This window comes from Desmodus rotundus, chromosome 3 (assembly GCF_022682495.2).
Source record: "Desmodus rotundus isolate HL8 chromosome 3, HLdesRot8A.1, whole genome shotgun sequence".
NCBI classification, from domain to species: Eukaryota; Metazoa; Chordata; class Mammalia; order Chiroptera; family Phyllostomidae; genus Desmodus; species Desmodus rotundus.
The window spans coordinates 199,447,804-199,467,947 of NC_071389.1; the positions used below are offsets into that span (position 1 = coordinate 199,447,804).

Here is a 20,144-nt window from a genome sequence, read left to right on the forward strand (position 1 = left end):
TTTGGGCCTCCCGCAGTTTTCTCCAGCCTTTCACTTCAACTGCGACGTGCCTGCTATGGCTTCAGAGATCTGGAAGCAGGTGAATCCAGGTTTCGTGTGGCTTCATTCAGCTGTGAGTGGTCGTTTCAGACCCAGCGGCTCCCCGGAGCTTCTCCAGGCCCTGCCTCTCCCCGCCGAGGTCCAGCTGGTGGGGAAGGTCCGCAAGGAGCTTAATGCTGGCCACACCAGCTCCCCTGTGGTCAGACTCAGGGAGCGGACAGATTCTGGGATGTGGGGAGTCCCAGTGGTCAAGGGCGGGCAGGCAGGCCTGCAGGGCTCATCCAGTAACTGGCTTCCGCACTCCTCAATGCCTCTTGAGCACCTACTGAGTGCTGGGTGAAGAGGCTGCAGTGTCTGCCTCTGGGGAGAGTGGCAGTCCCCAGGGGGTTACAGGAGAATGCAGTGAGAAGTGGTTCTGTGAGTGCAGAGCCGGGGCTGCCCCTGCCTGGGCACATCAGGGCAGGCTGCAGGGAGGCGGTGGCACCTGGCCGGACCTGGTACTGGCCTGGGGAAGTGTGAGTGAACGTTCCAGGGCCTTTGCCCTCCTTCCACATGGTGGCACTTTGAGCCTCCTCTCTGGACCCTGTAGACTTGAAGGGGACCCTTCACTCGGGGGGGGGGGAGGGGCTTGAAGCTGGGAGGTGCCCCCTCCCACAGGAATCATGGAGGGAGTGATGGCCCAGGCCTGCCTCAGGCCTTCAACGTAGGTACCAGCGCAGGTCAGTGGCTTCCAACTAATACCCCAAAGTCCAAGAAACCCTCTGAGCCCCTGTGGGCCAGGCCCGGGGTGGCTGTGGGGAAGCTGAGGTCATTGGAACACACATCCCACACCCCCGGGAGCTCCCAGCACGGAGACAGGTGCCAACCCTTCTAAGCCCTTGTGGAGTGTGCTGGACGTGCAGAGGAGAGGCAGCCGGCCGGCCTCATGGAGCAGGCCAGGGCGGCTTCTTGGAAGAGGTAACACAAGTGTTGGGTCTTGATGGCCACATAGGAGTGAGCCAGGCAGAGGCATTCTCTGCCCAGGGGTAGCAGGATGGAGAGGCAGAGGTGGGAGGGTTCCCCAGGGGCACCAGTGAGGGTTGAGAGCACAGGCTGGCAGGGGCCTCGGGGCTGGAGTCTGTGAGTGAAGAGAACCCCTTTGAGTTTGCAGGGGCCAAACGCCGGGGGTGGGGCGGGGAGGGGCGCAGGCCTGGAAGGTGCCTCTGCGACTCGCCTGTGGCCAGGCCGCGCCTTCTCGTTCCCACATCGGCTGGCTGAGTGGGAGCCCAGGCCGAGCAGGCACTCTCCGGCTGGGACCCTGCCTTCCTTATAACCCACAAATCTGAACAGAAATCCAGACGCCGCTCCGTTTTGTGCACTTGTCCCTGGGAAAGCCCGCAGTCTGCCTTGGTGTGTTCATGGGGGGCAGGGGGCGAGGGTGAGCATACAGGGGGGTGTGTAGGGGTGGCTGTGGGTGTGCATGGGGACGAGTGTGTACGCGCACGGAGTCTCATTTCTGAGATGTTTCCTGGTCGCTGGCGTGGAGAAAGGGTCGCCCCATAGTATCAAGACTTGGCCTCATGTCCCCAGACCAAGAACATCCCGGCTCAGGGCCAGGACTGGAGATTTCGCTCACAGTTCCCTTGCGGTAGATGAGCCGCCTGGTGTCCCTGTGCGCGTTCACTCACCCCTGTGCACAGAGCCCTCGCAGGCTCTCCACTCTCCACGGTACAGCCCCCTGGGCTGCCATCACTGTTCAGGTAAGAGAAACCGAAGGGCTGGCCTGGGGTCCCCCAGCTGGCAAGTTGGAGCTGTGGTCAGCAAGACCCCAGTCCACTCTCACTCCCCAGGCAGCTTGAGGGCCCCTGGGTCCCCGTCCTCACCTCTGGCCTGGGCTGGCTGGCCAGGCACAGTGGCGGCCAGGCACAGTGGCAGCCAGTGCTGCGCCCGGTAAGGTCTGAGTGGATGGACAGCCACAGGGCTGTCTGGCTCCCCCCGAGAGGGTCCCCTGCATTAGGGTTAGGAGGGCTGTGCCCTCATTACAGACTCCAGTTAATGTGACTGGATAGATGGGATGATTTTGGACACTTATAGCAGAGCTTGGCACACAGCAGGTGCGCGGGATGCCGGTACTAATGGGGCCCCGAGCCTTTTCCCTGGAAAGGAACCCAGCAGTTCCTGCTTCCCACACTGCCTGTGCCAAAAGTGATGGGGGGCCTTGAAATGTGACTGGAGTGCTGGCCCCTCTGACAGACGGTCCCTCCCGCCCCCTCTTAAAGGTAACTGGACTCTTCGTTTTGAAATAACATTCTACATTTTATCTGTGTGTAAAGATGATTCTTTTAAGATTTGATTTATTTTTAGAGAGAGGGGAAAGGAGAGAAACATTGTGTGGTTGCCTCTCGCACCCCCCCCCCCCAAACTAGGGACCTAGTCCACAACCCAGGCTTGTGCCCTGACTGGGAATTGAACTGGTGACCCTTTGGTTCATAGGCTGGCACTCAGTCCCCTGAGCCCCACCAGCCAAGACCATTATTCTATTTCAAGTTTATCAATGGCAGGGTCAGCCCTTTGGGGACAAAACACAACTGAGTCTTCTGTGTCTGAAGCCCAAGTACGGAACTTGGAGTAAAACCTTTTGGGCTTGAATCCTGGTTCTGTTTCTAGCTGTGTTACCTCAGGTAGAACACAGAACCTCTCTGAGCCTCCGTTTTCCTTCTCAGCAAAACTGCCAAAGGGACATGTGCTGGGTTCTGAGGCCTGGAGGGCGTGTGTGTATTGTAACACAGCTGGGAGGTTGTAGGGGTTTTTTTTGGGGGGGGGGGGCGGTAGGTGAGATACAGTGAGGACTACTGGTTGGGAGCTGGTGAGAGCTTGGAGGCCCCCAAGGGGGGACAGAGCCAGACTGTTGGCCCCAAAGTGGCTCCAGCTCCCCGGGAGCTATTTAGCAGGCATGCCCTGCAGTCTGGCTGCTCGTCAGGCCCAGCCTGCAGCAGACGGTGGAGCCCATGCCTCCAGGTCCCATCACCCTTGAATTACCTCAGTCAACGGGGACATCCCGCTCCCTGCCAAGCCCTGCACTGGGTGCTGGCGAACCAACTTATGCCCGAGCCATGGGTCCCGCTTTTGGAAAAGCGGTCTCGCATCCTCCCTGGGACCCTGAGTCCCTGCTGCTGAGTGGCTGGCTTTCCAGGGAAGGCCCTTCCTGTCTGTGTCAGAGGAACAGAGGTGACCTGTGTGGTGGCGCTGCTGTGTCCAGCTGAGGATGCTGTGCCCTGCGAAACCGAGGGGGTCCATTCGTAGCCTAGTTACGTGCAGGGCGCAGCCTGCTCACCTGGACGCAGCAGCCCAGTGAGGGGGCCTGGGAGGGAAGGTGCCCCGGGCCAGGTCTCCGTCAGAGCAAAGCCCTTGCTGGCTCAGCCCTCTGGCCTCAAGTCCCACAGCCGTTCCAGCCAGCAGGGCCCGGATCACGGCTTTAAAATCATTATCTCTTAAGGGGTTAAACTGGTGCTGCTGACCCCGTCCTGCAGCCTGACTGGGAGCCCTTGGCCTGGGATCAGCACACATGACGAACGAGATTCAGAAATTCTACCTAAAAACAACAGCACGGCCGTCCCTGCCGGGTGATGAGTGACTGCCCATGTCCTGGCTTTCAGGGCAAATCTCGGGGATTAGGCGCTTTCTCTTCTCCAGGAGGCACAGCCCCGTCACCCTGGGGCCGCACCCTGGCCAGCAGCCAAGTGGTTTCCCGGGTGACAGCCCAGTTGCCTCCAGGCGGGGGACGGGCTGCAGCCTGACTTCTCCTGGAGGCTTGCTGTGTCCCTGAGGGTGGTGGGGGTCTCTGGGGGTGGGGTGGGGGTGATGGGGGACAGACACTTTCTGTGCTCCTGGGCCGGGGTCCTTGGAGCAGAGATGCAGCTGAAGGACGCAGGCCCCATACCTCACCAGATGCATAGCCACACTTCAGTGGCAGCCATCTGTCCCTCCAAAGCCCCATGAGGCCACTCTTGGCCTGCAACTTCAGGCGCAGAAATTCTCAGAAGTCAGCCCACTCACACAGCTGGTGATAACCGCCCCCCCCCCACCCCCCCAGGCCCAGGTTGGACTCAGCAGGGAGCAGGTACTCTCTTGCGCCCACCTGGGGAGGCACTCCCCTTCCCGAGGTTCCCCTGGCATTGCCTTGCGACTCTCCCTACTGCTGTTGGGCACCTTTTGGAAAGCCTCCGACATCACCGGGCACAGCCATAAATTCCTCGTTGTTAGAAACTGAGGTGTTTTAGCCAAGCGGCAGCAGAGGCACATTGTGCAAAATCAGGGGGGAAAAGTCTGATGACATGAATCTTTCGATGGCCTGGCCTGCCCGCCGTTAAACACGGAAGGGGCCTGACACCCGCTGTCGCCCAGTGCACTGCCTGCGGCCTGGACGTTGGGTGTCTGCTGAGGGATTCCCAGGGTCGGTCTGTGATCCAGGCTGAGCACCCCACACACCGGGTCCCAGGCATCAGTCGTCGGAGTAACAGCTCACCATCCGGTGTCCCTTGCTGTGTGGCAGCCACTCTTTCAGCATGTCACACATGCCCCTCAGAGCAACCTGTGGGGGTCCGTCCCTGCTCTCCAGGTGGAAACTGAGGCACAGAGGCAGTTCCAGGCTCTCGTGGCGTGACTTAGGAATGCGCGCAGCAGGCCAGGACTTGAGGTGGGGTTCCTGCTGCCGTGACCTTCCCGCGTGACCTCCCCGCGTGACCTCGGGCTGGGCAGAGTCCTCTGTGAGGTCCAGCCTAGCTCGGAAACTTCTCTGCATCTGCATTTTCCCTGCACTTCAGAGCCCCTCCCCGACCTCCAAAGGTCAGCTCAAGACGAAGTCCTTGGTGAAGCTTCTGGGGAAGCCCAGTGCCCCGTCTGGGTGAGGGTTCCTAGCACCATTGCTTACCTTGGCCTGCCTGTCCTCTATGTCTGCCATGCCCAGGGGCTGAAAGCCCGGCACTGTGGGCCACCAGAGCTAATGCTCCGCGCTCGCCGAGTCCATCCAAAAGAGTGGACACTTGCTCCAACCATCAGGCATGGGGTGCCCTCTCTGTATTCCCCAGCCCCGTGCCTCTTAATCCCTTGGGTCCTTAATTGCCTCTGAGGAAGCGGGTAGTGAAGCCTTATTGCCCAGACGGCAGAGAGCAGGGCTCATGTGTCTCAGGTGCGCCCAGGCCCTCATTTCTAAGTCCAGGTCAACAGCGCAGGTGCTCCTCCGCCCTCCCAGGGCCTCTGCTCATCTGGGGGGCAGGGGGGCGTAAGGGGTGTGCTGAGAAACCGGTGGAGGGCCGGGTCAAGGTGTGCCTCACCTGCCGGGGGCTTGGGACCACTTTCCAGTAGAGCCGCAAAGGACCCCGACGTTCTGGACGTCTGGCCCCGGCCGCAGTGGGAGGGTGCGTGGCTGGTGAGGACGGAGGTGCTGAGCCTTCAGGTAGGGTTGGGGAGGCCTGACCTGAGGCGGGGAGGGGTGTGGAGCAGAGAGGAGGTTCTAGAAACTGTTAAAACCAGAATTCGTCAGCCTCTACTTTTGGCCTCAAGGACGGCGCTCGAGGGCTGGAAGCTGGGCCCTGCTGAGGAGACTGAGCCCTCAGGGGCTGGGAGAGGGCGTGGGTTTGGGGGGGAGGGGCTGGTGGGCGAGTTGCCCACAGTGGAGCATCTGAAAAGGTTTGGGTGGGCTGATGAGTTAGGGTCTGGGGCGGAGAGGGACCCCAGCAACTGGGTGGAGGGGGCTGATCCAGGCAGGGGACACAGGCAGAGGGAGAGGAAAGGACTGTTCGTCCTCCCTGCATGGTCACCCTCACGGCCAACTCAGTGAAAGTGCGTGCATGTGACAGCGAATCTGTCCCTCGGGAAGGCCGCGCGACTTGGTGGTGGGGCGGGGTCAGGGGCTGGTTTGCTGGCTCCCTGGGGTCAGAACTCACTTTACCACATGCTTCCTCCGCATGAACCACGGACGACGAGGCGGAGCTGAGGGGAAGAGATGCAGGCAGGAGGGGGCTCCACGGGAGCAGAGCCCCAAGCACATGTTCAGTGCCGGGGAGGGGAGCCTTTCCTGCAAAGCTGACACGTTCTGTCTTTCTGCTCAAGGGGACACACGGACTCGGGGGCTGACTCCCACCGGCTCCCTGCAGTGGCCCCTGGGCCCCGCTCCCGGGAGACCTGTGCGCGGGACACATTTATAATAATCAGAAAATAGGGACGACAAGTTTCGCCGGGACATGTTGCATGACGGTTGGTATTTTAAATATGCAGCCCAGACACCTGTCCCCCTGCTTTCCAAGCTCCTGCCTGGGTGCTTTTCAGGGCGGGAAGCAGAGTCCAGGTTTCGGGAACTCGGTTCCTTCACCGCCAGTGACTGGCGTGAGGACTCCATCAATCCTTCCCACCATGGCGGTGGCTGGGATTTATGACTCGGCCCAGGGCGCTGTGTTCTGGAAGGCTCCCTCTGGTCCCCATCATGTCGCACTGAGAGGTGGGAGGGGAGGCAGTGGGGTGCAGAACTAGGCTTTGGCGTCAGCCCCTTCTGGACGAACTCCGTGCCCCCGTACCTGTGTGTCTGTCCACTGGCCCCCAGAACCTCCTCACCTGGTGACAGAAGGGGGTCATCTTCCTCACGGGGCGGTGGTGGGGGCTGAACGCGGCAGTGGGCGCATGGGGTCCATCGACCTCCCTCCCGTCCCCGCTGCGCCCCTCCTTCCAAACCCACCCGTACCTAGTGTTCTGCTTTGTAAGCGCTGACGGCACTTCTCTGTGCTCTGGGTAGTTCGTCAGCGCGTCTGGCCTGAGCCGGTGTGGGTGGCTGTCTCTACCAGGGAAGACGCCCTGAGCTCAGGCGCTGGTTTGCTGCTTCCCGGTTGGCCATCGTGTTTGAGTTCAGCGGGACCATGTGCGTCTCCTCTGAGCTCCGAGGGCCTCCGTTCTAGCACCTCGTCCATATGGGCCTACGACCTACCCACCTCCCTGCTCGTGGCTCTGCATGGCAGCCCCCGGGGCCAGACAGGGACACCTGCCTCTCGTCTGTGGCCTTTCTCCCTCCAGGTGGTCAGCGTCGGAAAACTCAGTGACCTTGGGCTCTCGTCCATTCTTCCCCAACACTTTTCATTTCCCGGTGATAATTTTCAGTCTCATAAAGTAGGGGTGTCAAACTCATTTTCACCAGGGGCCACATCAGCCTCGTGGTTGCCTTCGAAGGGCCGAGTGTTAATGTTGGGACTGTGTAAGTGTAACTCCTCCTTCACTAGGGGCAAGGGGCTCGGCGCTGCCGCCGGGTAGAAACAAGGTGCCGGGCCGGACTCGGCCCGCGGGCTTGTGTGTGCCACCTGTGTTATAAAGTGTACTTAATGCTTTGAGCTTCAGTTCCTTCATCAGCTGTTGGTTGAGTGACCCCTGTGTGTCAGGTACATAGTAGGACCAAGGACCTACTGCGTCCCAAGAACCAGAAATACTGGAGTGACCGAGAGAGACTATGCCATCGGCCTCTGGCCCACACTGTGCGGGGACGCTGATGATAACCACGAACGCAGTTGGCGCTGTAACCTGATTTCAGGGGGTGGCGGCCCCTGATTCTATGAGGTTAGCACCTGGCTTCCTTACCTCTGCCTTTCTGACTCACACCTGTCTCTGAAAAAGCAGAGTTCATTTCCACTGGCTCGAGACGGCATGCAGTCTCTTGTATCCCCACCTTCTTTGTTAAAACCCTGACAACTCTGTCCACGCCACGTCACTGCATCTAAGCTCCTGCTTAGACAGGAGCCTGAGCTTGAGAACAGGGTGACTTGCCCAAGGTCACACAGGTGGCCAGGGAGGAACCAACATGGGAACCCCGGGTCCCTTTAGAGATCAGTGTCTCAGGTCACAGCCCAGTGGCTGGTTTCCGTCCTTTCAAAGCAACGGACGGGCGGTCAAGGGCAGCCTGGAGCAGCCGCTGCTTTGGGGATGGCTCCTGGGGCCCAGAGTCTAAGCCGCAGACCCCAGGAAGCGACGGAGCTCCCCCGCTGGACCCGTGTGCAGGCTCCCAGATGCCCTGCGCGTCAGCTGCAATTTACCTAGCAGAGATGAGACATGAAGGCGAAGTGCCCGAGGGGCCTGCATTTTTCAAAGGAAAAAAAAGGCTTAATTATATCTTTAAGAGGCACAGACACGCCGAGGAATACCAGCAGTGTCTGAGACCTGAAGCAGAAATGCCGACGATGAGGCTTTGGAAGATTAACATGGTTGAAGTCGGCTCTGTGGCCCTTTTTCTGGGGGCTCTGGGAAGCTGGGGCGGTGACGGAAATGCCTGCTCCCTTCGTCTTGCATTTTGCTGCCAGAATGGTCCTTCCAGATAAAACTGCTCTCCCTCAGAGCCTTCCACTGCTCCCCTGTCCTTCAGGACAGAGTTTCATCATCTTTCCTCCCGTGGGGGCTAAGGACAGGTGGCCCTTCTTTCCTTGCTCCTTCCTTCCCTTTCTCTCTCCTCTCTTTCCTCTGCCTTCCTCCCCTCAATAGTCATGACAGAGCCCCTGTCCCAGGTGTGGGGACAGGACAGAGGTGAGCGTGGCGCAGACCCTGCCCCCAGAGTGGGAGCCCACTATGAAGGTCCCCTGCAAGGGGCAGGTGCGGTGTGTGACACCTGAGGGAGACTAGGTAGCAGGTGACCCGAAGTGGGACAGCGGGGTGGATCTTCACAGGCGGGGTGTAGGCGGTCCAGCTGGTCCCCAGTGCCTGGCGCTTCATGTCTGTGGAACCAGGTGCGTGGATGGAATCGGACCCGTGGAGGCTTTGTGATGATAGTGACCTGATGAGCAGCATGGGCACTGCGCTGGGAGGTGGCGGTGGTTCTGAGAGCGCGGTGGTCTGGAGCCACTGGTGGGGAGGGGTCCAGAGACTGCAGGCCCAGGTCCCTGGTTCTGTGGGGGCTCGGCCCCCAGCCCCCTGCCACTCCTCAGCCTCGCCTGCATCTCCCCAGGACTAACGCAGGCGGGAACCCTCATACTTCTGGGGCTCACGCCAGTCCTTTCTGCTTCTTAGCTTCAACTTAGTCTTCGATTTAAAGCCAGCTCCTCCGTAGCAGTGATTTTCAGATGGTGGGCCGCACGAATTTTTAAAGCACGCACCACCTGACTGTTGAGTCAGGGGCGTTGACCTTGGATTGTCAAAGTAACAGCGGCCAGCACGACAGTAGCCGACCAGTGTGCATGAAGCAGCATGATACCTATTGTTTCGTCAGATCAGCAAAAAATATATTCTTCGGTGAGCCGCAGAATCTGAGTAATTAGTTCATGTGCACCCAGAGATAAAAAACGTTTGAAAGTCGCCGCTCTGTCAAATATTCCTTAACCCCCCCCTTTGTCGCGGGGTGCGGATGGGGGTGGTGGATAAGCTGTGAAGAAAAGTGGAACCAGGAGAAAGCGGGGTTCCGTCAGGGTCATGGAAGGAGGTGTTGCTCAAGCTTGAACTACCCTGGTCCAGCCAAACCAGCGCTCCGGGAAGTGTGGCTGCGCGGAGGTGGCGGTCAAGTCCCCTGAATGGGCGTGGCCTGGGAGAGGGGGCTGTTGGCTGGAGTTGGAGGTAGGGCTTGAAGTCGGAGGGAAGGGAAGCTCGTGCCCTGAGCACCGGCTGCGTGCACGCGCAGGGTTTCTTGTTTGACCCTTGCCGCCTGTCTGATGGATCCGCCTAAATCGTTTCTTTTGTTCAACGCAAAGGTCCTGAGAAAGCCAGGCCCTGAATGTGACCGGCATCAGAAATTCAGCCCGGCACCTGCACTGCCTCCTCGCGTGCCCTCGGGCGTGGAAAGGAGGCAGCCCCTGCTTCCTCCTGCTTCCCTTTGCCTCCCCGCTTCGCTGCCCCCGATCCGAGCCGGGATTCGGCCAGCCTTGCACGGAAAGCCGGGTCCATGTAAACACGCGATGCCTTGTAACATCCAGCATCACTTCTGAGGCAGGGGAGGGATGGTCTGGTGTTGGTTTCTGATGTTGAAGGTTGCTGTTTTGAATCCCAGTTTCAAAGAAAAGGAAATTGAGACTCAGAAAGCTTAAGTCACTCCTCTGGGGTCACACTGCTCTTCCCTGTCCCCAAGTTGGCTAATGGCACTCTCCCTTTCTTCGCCGTCCCCAGATCGAGCCAGTCATTGACTCTTCCTGCTCACAGCGCCCAGTGCCTGGTGCACAGAGGTGCCCAGGGCGTCCCTGGGTTTGAACTGCCGGTGCTATTAAAGCTCCCCAGGCAGCAGGGAGCGTTTATTTAAGTGTATGTCATACAATTATTTTTCTATTTTGTGACTTATTTTATATATAAATTTATCTTATACAGTAATACATAAATTATACATTTATAAAATATTCATATAAACATTGATATATATAAAATATACAGGTACATATAAGTTTATATAAATTTAAAATATTGTATGCTATATTTATATATAAATATTTTTATAATTTTATATAATGTCTATTTTGGGTTTTTAAGATTTTATTTTTAGAGAGGGGAAGGGAGGGAGAAACAGAAACATCAATGTGTGGTTGCCTCTTGTGAACCCCCAACTGGGGACCTGGCTGCAACCCAGGCATATGGTCTGACTGGGACTCGAACCTGCGAGCCTTTGGTTTGCAGGCCAGCACTCAGTCCACTGAGCCACACCAGCCAGGGCTGCTTTGTGTTTATAATTACACTATGTGTGTACACGTGGTGTGGTAATTACGTGCTGTAGTGAAAATGATAACATGGAAATGAGTATCTGTCTGACAGCAGGGGTGTCCCCCTCCCCCCTCAATGCTTCTCCATCCTGAAATAGTCTCACCTGCCCCGGCCCTTGCGTCTTTCCTTCAAGTTCCCATAGCCCCTCTGAGCCCTGGGGTCACAGTCATGCCCGTTTCTGCCCTCGAGACGTGTGAAGTCAGCAGGTAACTGAGGCTACCGAGGCGATGGGCAGCACTGTCGGCCTCAGGCCTGGGGAGAGGAGGAGGTGATGCTGATGGCATGGAGGGCTGGAGGCCATGCATCCCAAAAGAGTTACCACCTCCAGAAAGCCTTTCCTGCCCCCCCCCAGCCTCCTTCCATCCTCAACCTTGCTGGACAATAGGGGGCACTTACCTTAGGTCCTCTGTCGGCTTTGAAACCAGGACCCTGTTGGTTTTCTCTGCATCCTGGACAACAGCCGCTGGTGCCTGGTGAGGGGTGCGTGGGTGCATGTGGAGGTCTGGTGGGGGATGCCTGGCACACCTGGGCTCACACCTTTGGCAGACACTATGGGGGTGTCTGCATCATGCAGTCTGGGAGCACAGGGTCCCATGGTGTCACTTGCTGGCTGAGGAACTTGAGGCCCAGAAAGGGTGTAGATGCTCCATCACTCCAGCCCCACCTGTCTCAACCAGACTGCAGGGGCCTGGCCTGGAGACAGAGCTGGCCAGGCGGGCGCAGGTCTGGGGGGAGTTGTGGAATCCGCTCTTACCACCCAGTCTTGCTCTCCCCTGTGAGTCTACAGGATGCTGGGGGCTTCGCCCACTTCCGCCTTGACCTGGCTGAGCTTTGTGCCCCACGCTGTGAGCCCCAGCAGGGGAGGCTGCCCGTCACGGCCTGTGCCTGGTTCCCACCCTGGTCCACACAGAGCTCCCTGCAGCTTTGCACAGCAGGTTTCTGCTTCCCCTGGACTGGTCCCTGTCTCCCCTGTGCCGCCTGGCCAGCCTCTGCAGCCTGGGCCGGACCCACTCGGAACCTCCATCGCCCACCTCTTGCCTGTTACCACAAACACCGAATCATGAACTCAGGTGTGCCCCTCCACAGAGGTGTGGAGAGGGGGGTGCAGGGGTGTGTCCCACTGGGGAACTGGGACTTCTGTGCTCAGATAATGGGATTCCAGGACCCTTCTGAGTCCTCACAATGACAGGGAAGCAAATCACGCCTGCTTCGCTTCTGCCCAAGGGTCAATACTGGCCCAGGGGGCAGGTATCTCCTGGGTATCTGCCATACAAGGCCCTTTTCCAGGCTCTTGAGTCCTCTGACAGGGGGAGGTGGTCGAGGAGGAAACCCAGTTTGGGGGAGAGCAGGAGCTGGCCATGACCCCTGAGCTGCCGACCCTGAGAAGCCCCCACACAGATCCCCACAAGGTCCAAGCTGTGCACGACGGAAAGGCTGGTGTGACCTCACTGTCACTCGTCCCTGGAGGTGGAAGCAGAGCCCGGAGGGTGACCTGGGAGGGACATGCTATGCAGGGGACTCAAGCATCTGGCTCAGAGTGGGATTGGATGAGGTCTAAGTCCCCTTCTAGTTCTGAAATTCCTCCAGAGAAAATCTCAGCTGTGCTGACTTCCAAACACCTTCTGCTCTCTCCGCAGGGGTCGTGCGCCAAGTGCGGCCCATCGTGGGCCCGTCCCAGGCCGTCCTGAAGCTGGAGATGAGCTACGTGGTCGGGGGCGTGGTGTCCCACCGAAACATCGTCAACGTCCACCTCTTTGTCTCTGAGTACTGGTTCTGAGGACCGGCCCAGGGCGCAGCCAAGTCATGGCCGCCGCCGCCGGTGGCCTGTCCTGCGTGTGCCGCCTAGACGCATCTCGACTGTGCATCTGTTCGTAGTTTTAGGCTGACATGCATTAAGCTGGGCCAGAAGGATGAGTCCATCGGGTGTATTTTGGTGCTGAAATGAGTCCGATTACACAACCGTCTGGTTGAAAACCCGGCTCATTTTTCAACGCAAAGGTCACACATTGCTGCCTTTACTCGGCCTGTGGGCTGGACATGGCTAAGGACCAGGGGAGAGGAAGGCACTTTTTGGGGGGCAACTGCTTACCATGCCCAGACAAGACCAGTTTTCCCCCTGATTGTGTGAACTTTGACATTTGGTACCGTTCTTGCCAGATTTTGTACGCCCAATTCTAGGGACACGGCTGCTGTGGACTAGGCGTGACGCGGTGGCTCGTGGAACGCTTGGAGGGCGAATTGCTGTTCTGTTGAAACGGCCCCCGTTGGTAAAGACTCAGCCCGTTAGGGTCACGTGTGGCCCCAGCATGTGCACCAGGGGACGGGGAGTTTTCTCTGCTCCCTGCCTCCGTCTTATAAGTGGAAAATAAACAGCTTTGTGACTCTCCTGATGCCTGTGCGTGGCATTCTCTCAAAAAAGTGGGTCCCCAGTAGCAAAGGGCCTGGCAATGTCCCCCCAAGGCCTTCTCAGAGACCCTCCTGCTGCCTAGGGTCCCGGGGTGGAGCCTGGCGTGTGTACTGGAGAAACCTCCCATCCATACCATTCCTGGCACCGTGCTTGCCCTCAGAGAAGCGTGGCTCAAGGGCTTACTCCACGCCCACGTCCAGCCCTGCTGGGCAAGTCAGAGCTCTGGCTTCTGAGTGTGTCCCCTCCAGAAATCGCTGGAAGGCAGTAACGATTCTCTCCAGCAGAAAGATCAGACCACCAGTGTGCACTGAGTCCGCGGGCACTCAGCAGGCGGGGCTTTGCGAATTCCTCCTGGCCACTGGGCAAGGTGGGCGTGGTCACACTCAAGTCAGAAGTGAGCAAACAGGGTTCAGACGGGGAACTCAACTGCCCAAAGTCATACAACTATTTAGAGACAAAGATGGACTTCAAATTCCAGTTATCAGACTCCAAGCTCCATTCGTCTCAGACACCCTGTGTCAGACGGGAGGTGGACAGGCTGGATTTATGGGGTGTCTCAACACCACCCTCAGAGTGAGGGGTCAGGCCAAGAGCACCCTGCCCCAGAGGCCCCCTTGGATGCTCAGGGATTCAGCATCCAGCCCTTTTCCCACACAACCTCCTCTGAATCCTGCCCTGGGCTTAACCCGCCTTCGCGGGTGTCTGCTTCGCAGCTCAGCCTCCTGCCCCAGTTCATTTCAGTGGCCTGGGCCCTGGCGCTGGCTGAGGTCTCAGGGGCCCCCGTGGGACTTCAGCCTCGCTGGGATTCCAGGGTGGCCGGTGTTCTGGTCATGTAAGCCTGCCCCACTCCAGCTCTGGGGAACGAGGTCTCTCTCCACCTTTGGGAACTCGGGAGCGTTGTCGAGGTCACTCCTTCGGGGCATATCAAAGTCCCGGGAACCAATTCCAGGGACTGGGAGAGTGCACGGGACATCTGAGCAGCTCTCCAAGCCAGCGGATTGGGGTCCTGGCAGGGAAGGGGCGGAGCCTGGGGTCTGATCACAGGAATGAAGTCTCAGGGTGAAGGGCAGGAAAAGTGCAGGCCACATGGGGTCCCGGTTTCCCCCCTGCAGCTTGGGGGGCAAGTCTGGGGCCCAGGTCTTCGGAAAGGGAGTTTTCTGGAAGCCGCCTCTTTCCTGAGGCCTCAGTGGGGCTGTTGGGAACCTAGATGCTGGCTCCTGAGGTAAAGGGCCCTTCCTAAACTCACCAGGTAATAGGGTGGGAGGTGCAATTGGTGGGCAGAGCCAAGCCTCCTGCCCTGGATTGGCTCTCAGATGAACACATGATCCTGGCTAGCCAATGAGCCCTTCATGAGAGGGCTCTGGGGCCTGGAGGGAGGTGGTGGGGCAGTGTGAGCCAGGTTGCCGCCAGGTGCAGAAGGGGAGGTGAGAAGAGGGAGCTGAGTCCTGGCCCTGCCTGATCCGGAGCTTCAGAGAGGCCAGTGGGAGCCTCTCCTGGGCAGGGGCCGGCAGCACAGGTCGCTGCCATCCGCAGACTGGAGCTGGGGATCCCGGCCCACCCCTCCAGCTGGGACTCAGGGAGGTCAGCCAGCTTTTGTAAGATGCACCAAGGTTCTCGAGTTGGTTCAGGTGGAAAAACACCTGGAAGTCATGCTGCATGTTTTTCTTTCCTAATATTATGAAAAGTTTCAACCATACAGCACAGGTGAAAGAATTTTACAATGAATGTAAAAAGGGTACTCACACCTAGATTCTGTCGCTAATACTTTACAAGATCAATCTGCATTTTGGAGACATGATGATTTGAGGAGATATTAAATTTAACATTAAAAATCTCTGCGGGGCCCTGGCTGGTGTGGCTCAGTGGATTGAGCTGGGGCTGCAAACCAAAGGGTCGCTGGTTTGATTCCCATTCAGGGACACATGCCTGGGTCGCAGGCCAGGTCCCCAGCTGGGGGCATGCGAGAGGCAACCAACCGATGTATCTCTTGCACATTTATGTTTCTCTCCCTCTCTTTCTCCCTCCCTTCCCCTCTCTCTACAAGTAAATATACAAAATCTTTAAAGAGAAAACCTTGTGGGTTTTGCAGACTCAGGCGCAGAGCCAGCCATTCTTTTTTTTTAATTTTAATTTTTTATTGTTATGCAATTACAGTTGTGTGCCTTTTCTCCCCATCCCTCCACCCCACCCCAGCTGAACCCCCTTCCCTCCCCCACCTCCACCCTCCCCCTTGATTTTGTCCATGTGTCCTTTATAGTAGTTCCTGTAATCCCCTCTCCTCACTGTCCCCTTCCCACTCCCCCCTGCCCATTGTTAGATTGTTCTTAACTTCAATGTCTCTGGTTATATTTTGGATGGAACTGGAGAGCATTATGTTAAGTGAAATAAGCCAGACGGTGAGGGACAAATACCATATGATCTCCCTTTAACTGGAACATAATAAATAGAGCCGGCCATTCTTGAGCTGGGTGGCCTCGGGCACAAAACTCGGTGTCTCAGGGCCTCGCCTCCCTCTGCCGCAGAATGGAAACAAATACCTGCACCGCACCGTAAGGCTGCAACGGGATGATCCCACAAAACACCGGACAAGCACTGTGACATGGTAGGTCCCCGTAGATAGCACCAAGGTGACACATACAGCGGCGGGCCAAGGTAGGTTACAGTTGTGAGTATGCGAGACCCAGGTCATTCTTGTATTGTTACTTATTCTTGCGTTACGTAGTTTTCCAGGCAAACAACTGTGAACCTCCTTTCGCCTGCCTCTGTATTGGTTGAAGAAGACATTGTTTATTCACTTAGACACTACCTTTCATTGGCGTCTGGTGAGCACCGGCAGCCGTGGCGGTGGAACTCCAGAGAGTTTATAAGAGAGCAATTTTAAGTGATTTTGTGTGACATGGCACCAGCCGAAGAACTCTTGCTGGTTTGGTCAGAACCCCCAGCTGTGCCTGCTGTGGGGGGCCCCCACCCTGGGCCAATTCAGATTCATATTCAGGAGAGTTTGCTAGTGCGTTCCCTCTCCTGGCTGTGCTGTGCCCACCTGGGTGGCATGTGGGTGGCAGTGACAATCCCTCGTTCCCAGGCACGCCCCCCAGCGTCACTCAAGCCAGAGACATGGGCCCTGTTTACAAGCCAAGAAGAGAGTCCTCACCAGGGACAAAATTGTCCAGCTCCTCATCTTAGACTTCCCAGATTCCAGAATGGTGAGAAATAAGCATCTATGGTTTGAGCCGCTAGTATCTGGTCCGAGCCGACTCGCTTATACACGCCGCAAACAGACAGGAACAGAGTACTACCCGCAGACGGGACCAGCCAGCTGTCTGAGGACGGATGTTGGTGTGGCAGCTGCTGTGACCCTGGCAGAGGGAGCTGGAGGGGGTGGACGGCAGTGTAGGCGGCTTCTCGATCTCTCAGGAACCCAGATAGTCTAGAGTTTCACGGCATGAGAAGGTCTTCCTTTGATCCAGCCAAAACCCACCCCCTCACCCTCCTTTCGTCTCCTGTACCATAGCTCTGGCCAGCCTGGGTTTGGCCAGACTTCTGCCTGAAGCACTAGTCCCCCTGCCCCACCCCATGCCCAGGACCCTCTGTACACTGAACTGACCATCCTTTCCAGGGTCTGTTTAGCAGTTGGGGGTTGGCAAACACCAGGATCCTCGCCCCCTCACCTCAGACCTTTGACTGAACCAAGGACCACCCTATCCCCTTCAAATGCCATAGTGTGTTAATATCTCCCATGTGGTTGGGTGGTGGGGAGAAGCAGTGATAATGATAAGAATTGCTTGCATGACGGATACCCCTGTAACTACCATGTAGGTTTTAAACACGGTAAATGCTCGCCTCCCTGGGCTTCCCCCCCCCCCCCCCCCCCCGCAGTACCGGATGCCACTTTAACTGCCCTGGCCAGGTGGGATTTAGAAATTAGAAAGGAATGTCTTCACCTCCGCGGAGTGGAGACGCTCCTATCCCTAGGCCTCTCTTGACAACTTGATGGTTGCTGCTCCCCACCCAGCCTGGATAATTGCTTAATTAATTGCATGCAGGTACCTCACCCAGAGAAGGTGGTTATTAAGAGCAGGGAGCCTGACGCCCACTCCCCTGGGAAGTCGCCAGGCTGGCCTCTGGGCCAGGTCCTGGCCTGGAGGAGCCACCGGCGCCCGGGCCTCCTGCGCTCAGTCCAATCACAGGAGCACTAGGCCTGAGAGCCCACTGGCCCTGGCTGTTGCCCGTTTGCTCTGTTGGGGCAAGTCCCCAAGGCCCTGCTGGGGTGGCTGGAGTGAAGACGTCTCATCATCACCTTGAGGCTGGAGAGTCAGGGGTTTCCCCTGGGGCTTCGGCCATTCCTTTGGGTTTTGGAGATACTTCTGGAAAGCCAGCCTCCGCTTCCTTCCCCCTGTCCCCGCCACAGTCCACACAGGCATGGGTTCTCTCCAGGTCGGACGCACTGGTGCCCAGGCAGGGCCCAGGCTATATAAGGATGCTGTGGGACCACCGCAGCCTCACTCTGGGGCCCCCCGTCTGCAGGGGCCAGGCCTTCGCTCGGACAGCTGTCTTCTACTGCAGTGTGCCCTGCATGGGCCCGGCCGCGGCCCCAAGTGCTTGATTCTTTAAACTCAGCCCTTTCCACCACCGTGACCACCACCCTGGCTGCCAGTGCCTCACCTGGGTTAGAACAAATACTGATCGCTCACCTTCTACAGCACAGGTGCGAGCCAGGCCCCGAGATACCATGTTCAAGATGCAGCGGCAGTGGGTGATGTGCAGAGCTGTGTGGGCGCCTTTCGGGCCAGAAGCAGCCGGTTTCTGTAATTGTCTATTGCCAACATGCTGGACAAGTTTTGTTTGCGTCACTTTTATTTTGCTGGTTTTCTCTCTAGGCACCAAGTTGTTTACGATAAAACTCATTTCCATTTCATAATTATTTAGAAAAATACATTCTCCAAGAAAGATTCAATTAATTGGTTATTTAACTTTACTAACTCTGCTACTAAAAATGTCATGTGCTTTTAGATTACAGTATATCCCTTTTTACTTTGGCTGCCGGGAAGCTCAAATCTAAATCTAACGTCCAATTGAATAATGCCCTATCTGACATTTAAATTGAAATTTTATCTCCCACCTTCTCTCTGATACCCATTTTTAAAATCTATACCATTCTAAAGCATTTTTTAAAGGAAATCATCTCATATCCTTATTTAAGGGAAGTCATCTCATATCCTTATTTAAAATGAGGCATGAATTACAAATAACTTTGTGAAAGATGAAGAGTATTATAATAGAAATCACCTGACGCAATAGCCAACAGGCGGAGGCAGCCCAGGAGTCCATTGACGAATGAATGGAGAAACCCCGTGTGGTTTGCACAAGCCGCGGAACATTTCTCGGCCTCCACAGGGAAGGGAACTCCGACATCTGCTGTGACATAGACGGACTGCAGGGACAGCGCGTTCAGGGAGCTAAGCCAGTCGCAGCAGGATGACTACTGTGTGCTTCCACCTACCTGTGGCTCTCAGAGGAGTCGCATCCGCAGAGGCAGACAGTGAGCGGGTGGTCACCAGAGACCCAAGCGGGTGGGGCAGTGAGTGTTTCATGGGGACGGAGTTTCCGTTTGGGAAGATGAGAACCTTCTGGAGACGGTGGTGGTGGTGGTGGTTGCCCACCGCGGTGAGTGTAGCCAATGCCACCCAACTGTGCTGTTGGAAAGGGCCGGCATGCTAAAGTGCGTATTGCGTATTTTTTACCACAGGAAGGAAAGGCTGGTGAAAAAAGAAGTCACCCGACCATGGACACTGGGACCCTGTGTCAGAGAACATGCCCGAGGCTGCCCTCTGCTACGTTCTCTTCCCCAGCTGGACTTTCCGTCCCTCCTGCCCCCGGATCCGATCCAGGGCACGACGGTCCGCCCATGCCACCGGCCGCAGCCCCACAGTCCCCCACAATCTGACGAGCACGCGGGGCTGCCCCCAGGGCAGACGGGAGTCTATAGAGCAGCAGGACAGAGGCCACCCCCCAAGCGCCAGGGTCCCCTCCCCCTGCCGCCAGCCCACGGGCTGCGCTGGAAAAGAACACCGTAAACGTATCTTTCAGCGGCCACAGCGACTGTCATCACCGTTCCATTTTATCTCTGGCCTCCGGGTATTCACACTGCTTCCCCGTTATTAGTCATATTATATCATCATCCACAATTTTGCTTGTCAGCCAGTTGGGGGAGGGGCACTGAGAAAGAAGCAAGAGAAGGAAGACCAGAGGGGCGACTGAGCGTGCCCGGCGCCTGCACCGCAGCTGGTGACAGACAAGGGCCCCGGGCAAAGGCTTCCTCTGGCCAGGACCTCAGGCAGCCTCGCACCCTCGAAGCCAGCTTTACTGCAGGTGGACAGAGGCCGGGCCACCCTGTTGACTGGCGCCCTCAGAGTCCTGGCCGTGCTGTGCCTGCTTCAGTGGGTCCTAGGGGCTGTCTCATGAGGCAGAGGTGACCATGGCCACCCTGAGGCTGGGCAGGGACACGGTTTCTTTGGCAAGTGACCCGAATAACAGCCAAAGTGCAATGGTGAAGAGCTCAGCCTGGGGAGCCAGGTGGCCTGGATTTGCGTCCTGGCTGTCCCTGACAAGCTGTGTGCCACAGGCAAGTTGCTAAACCTCTCTGGGCCCGATGTGAGGACATGACACTATTCACGGAAGCTCCCAGCACGGAGCCTGATACCTAGTCCCCCCCCCCAGCCTCCTCCCCATCAGCAGACAGGGAGGACTATCCCCGTCACAGCTCCAGACGCCTCCTGCGTGCTCAGCTCTTTCCCGAACTTCCTTCCGTCTGTAGAGAGCGCAGCCTGTAGGGGACAGTGATGGCGGGCCCGTTCGGAACCGCTCCGGCTGGCGTCCTGCAGAGTCAGAAGGGCTGATTCCTGTGGGTTGGACTTGGACGGTTAGCCCGGTCCATCAAGTCTCAATCGGAGGACAGACAGCAGAGGGAGACAATGACCTCGCGAACAAAGCGTGAAACAGAGAGAGGACGGCAGGACAG

At 57.4% G+C, this 20,144-nt stretch overlaps 1 protein-coding gene across 1 annotated transcript in view; it reads left to right on the forward strand.

Annotated features, from left to right (window-relative positions):
* Positions 1-13,105, forward strand: part of FBLN1 (fibulin 1) — a 68,036-nt gene extending 54,931 nt beyond the window's left edge. Inside the window, exon 17 of the mRNA XM_045187099.3 lies at positions 12,357-13,105. Coding sequence (XP_045043034.2) covers positions 12,357-12,496 — 140 coding nt within the window. The 3' untranslated portion in view covers positions 12,497-13,105. The remainder of the gene's footprint in view (positions 1-12,356) is intronic.
* Positions 13,106-20,144: the final 7,039 nt, after the last annotated feature.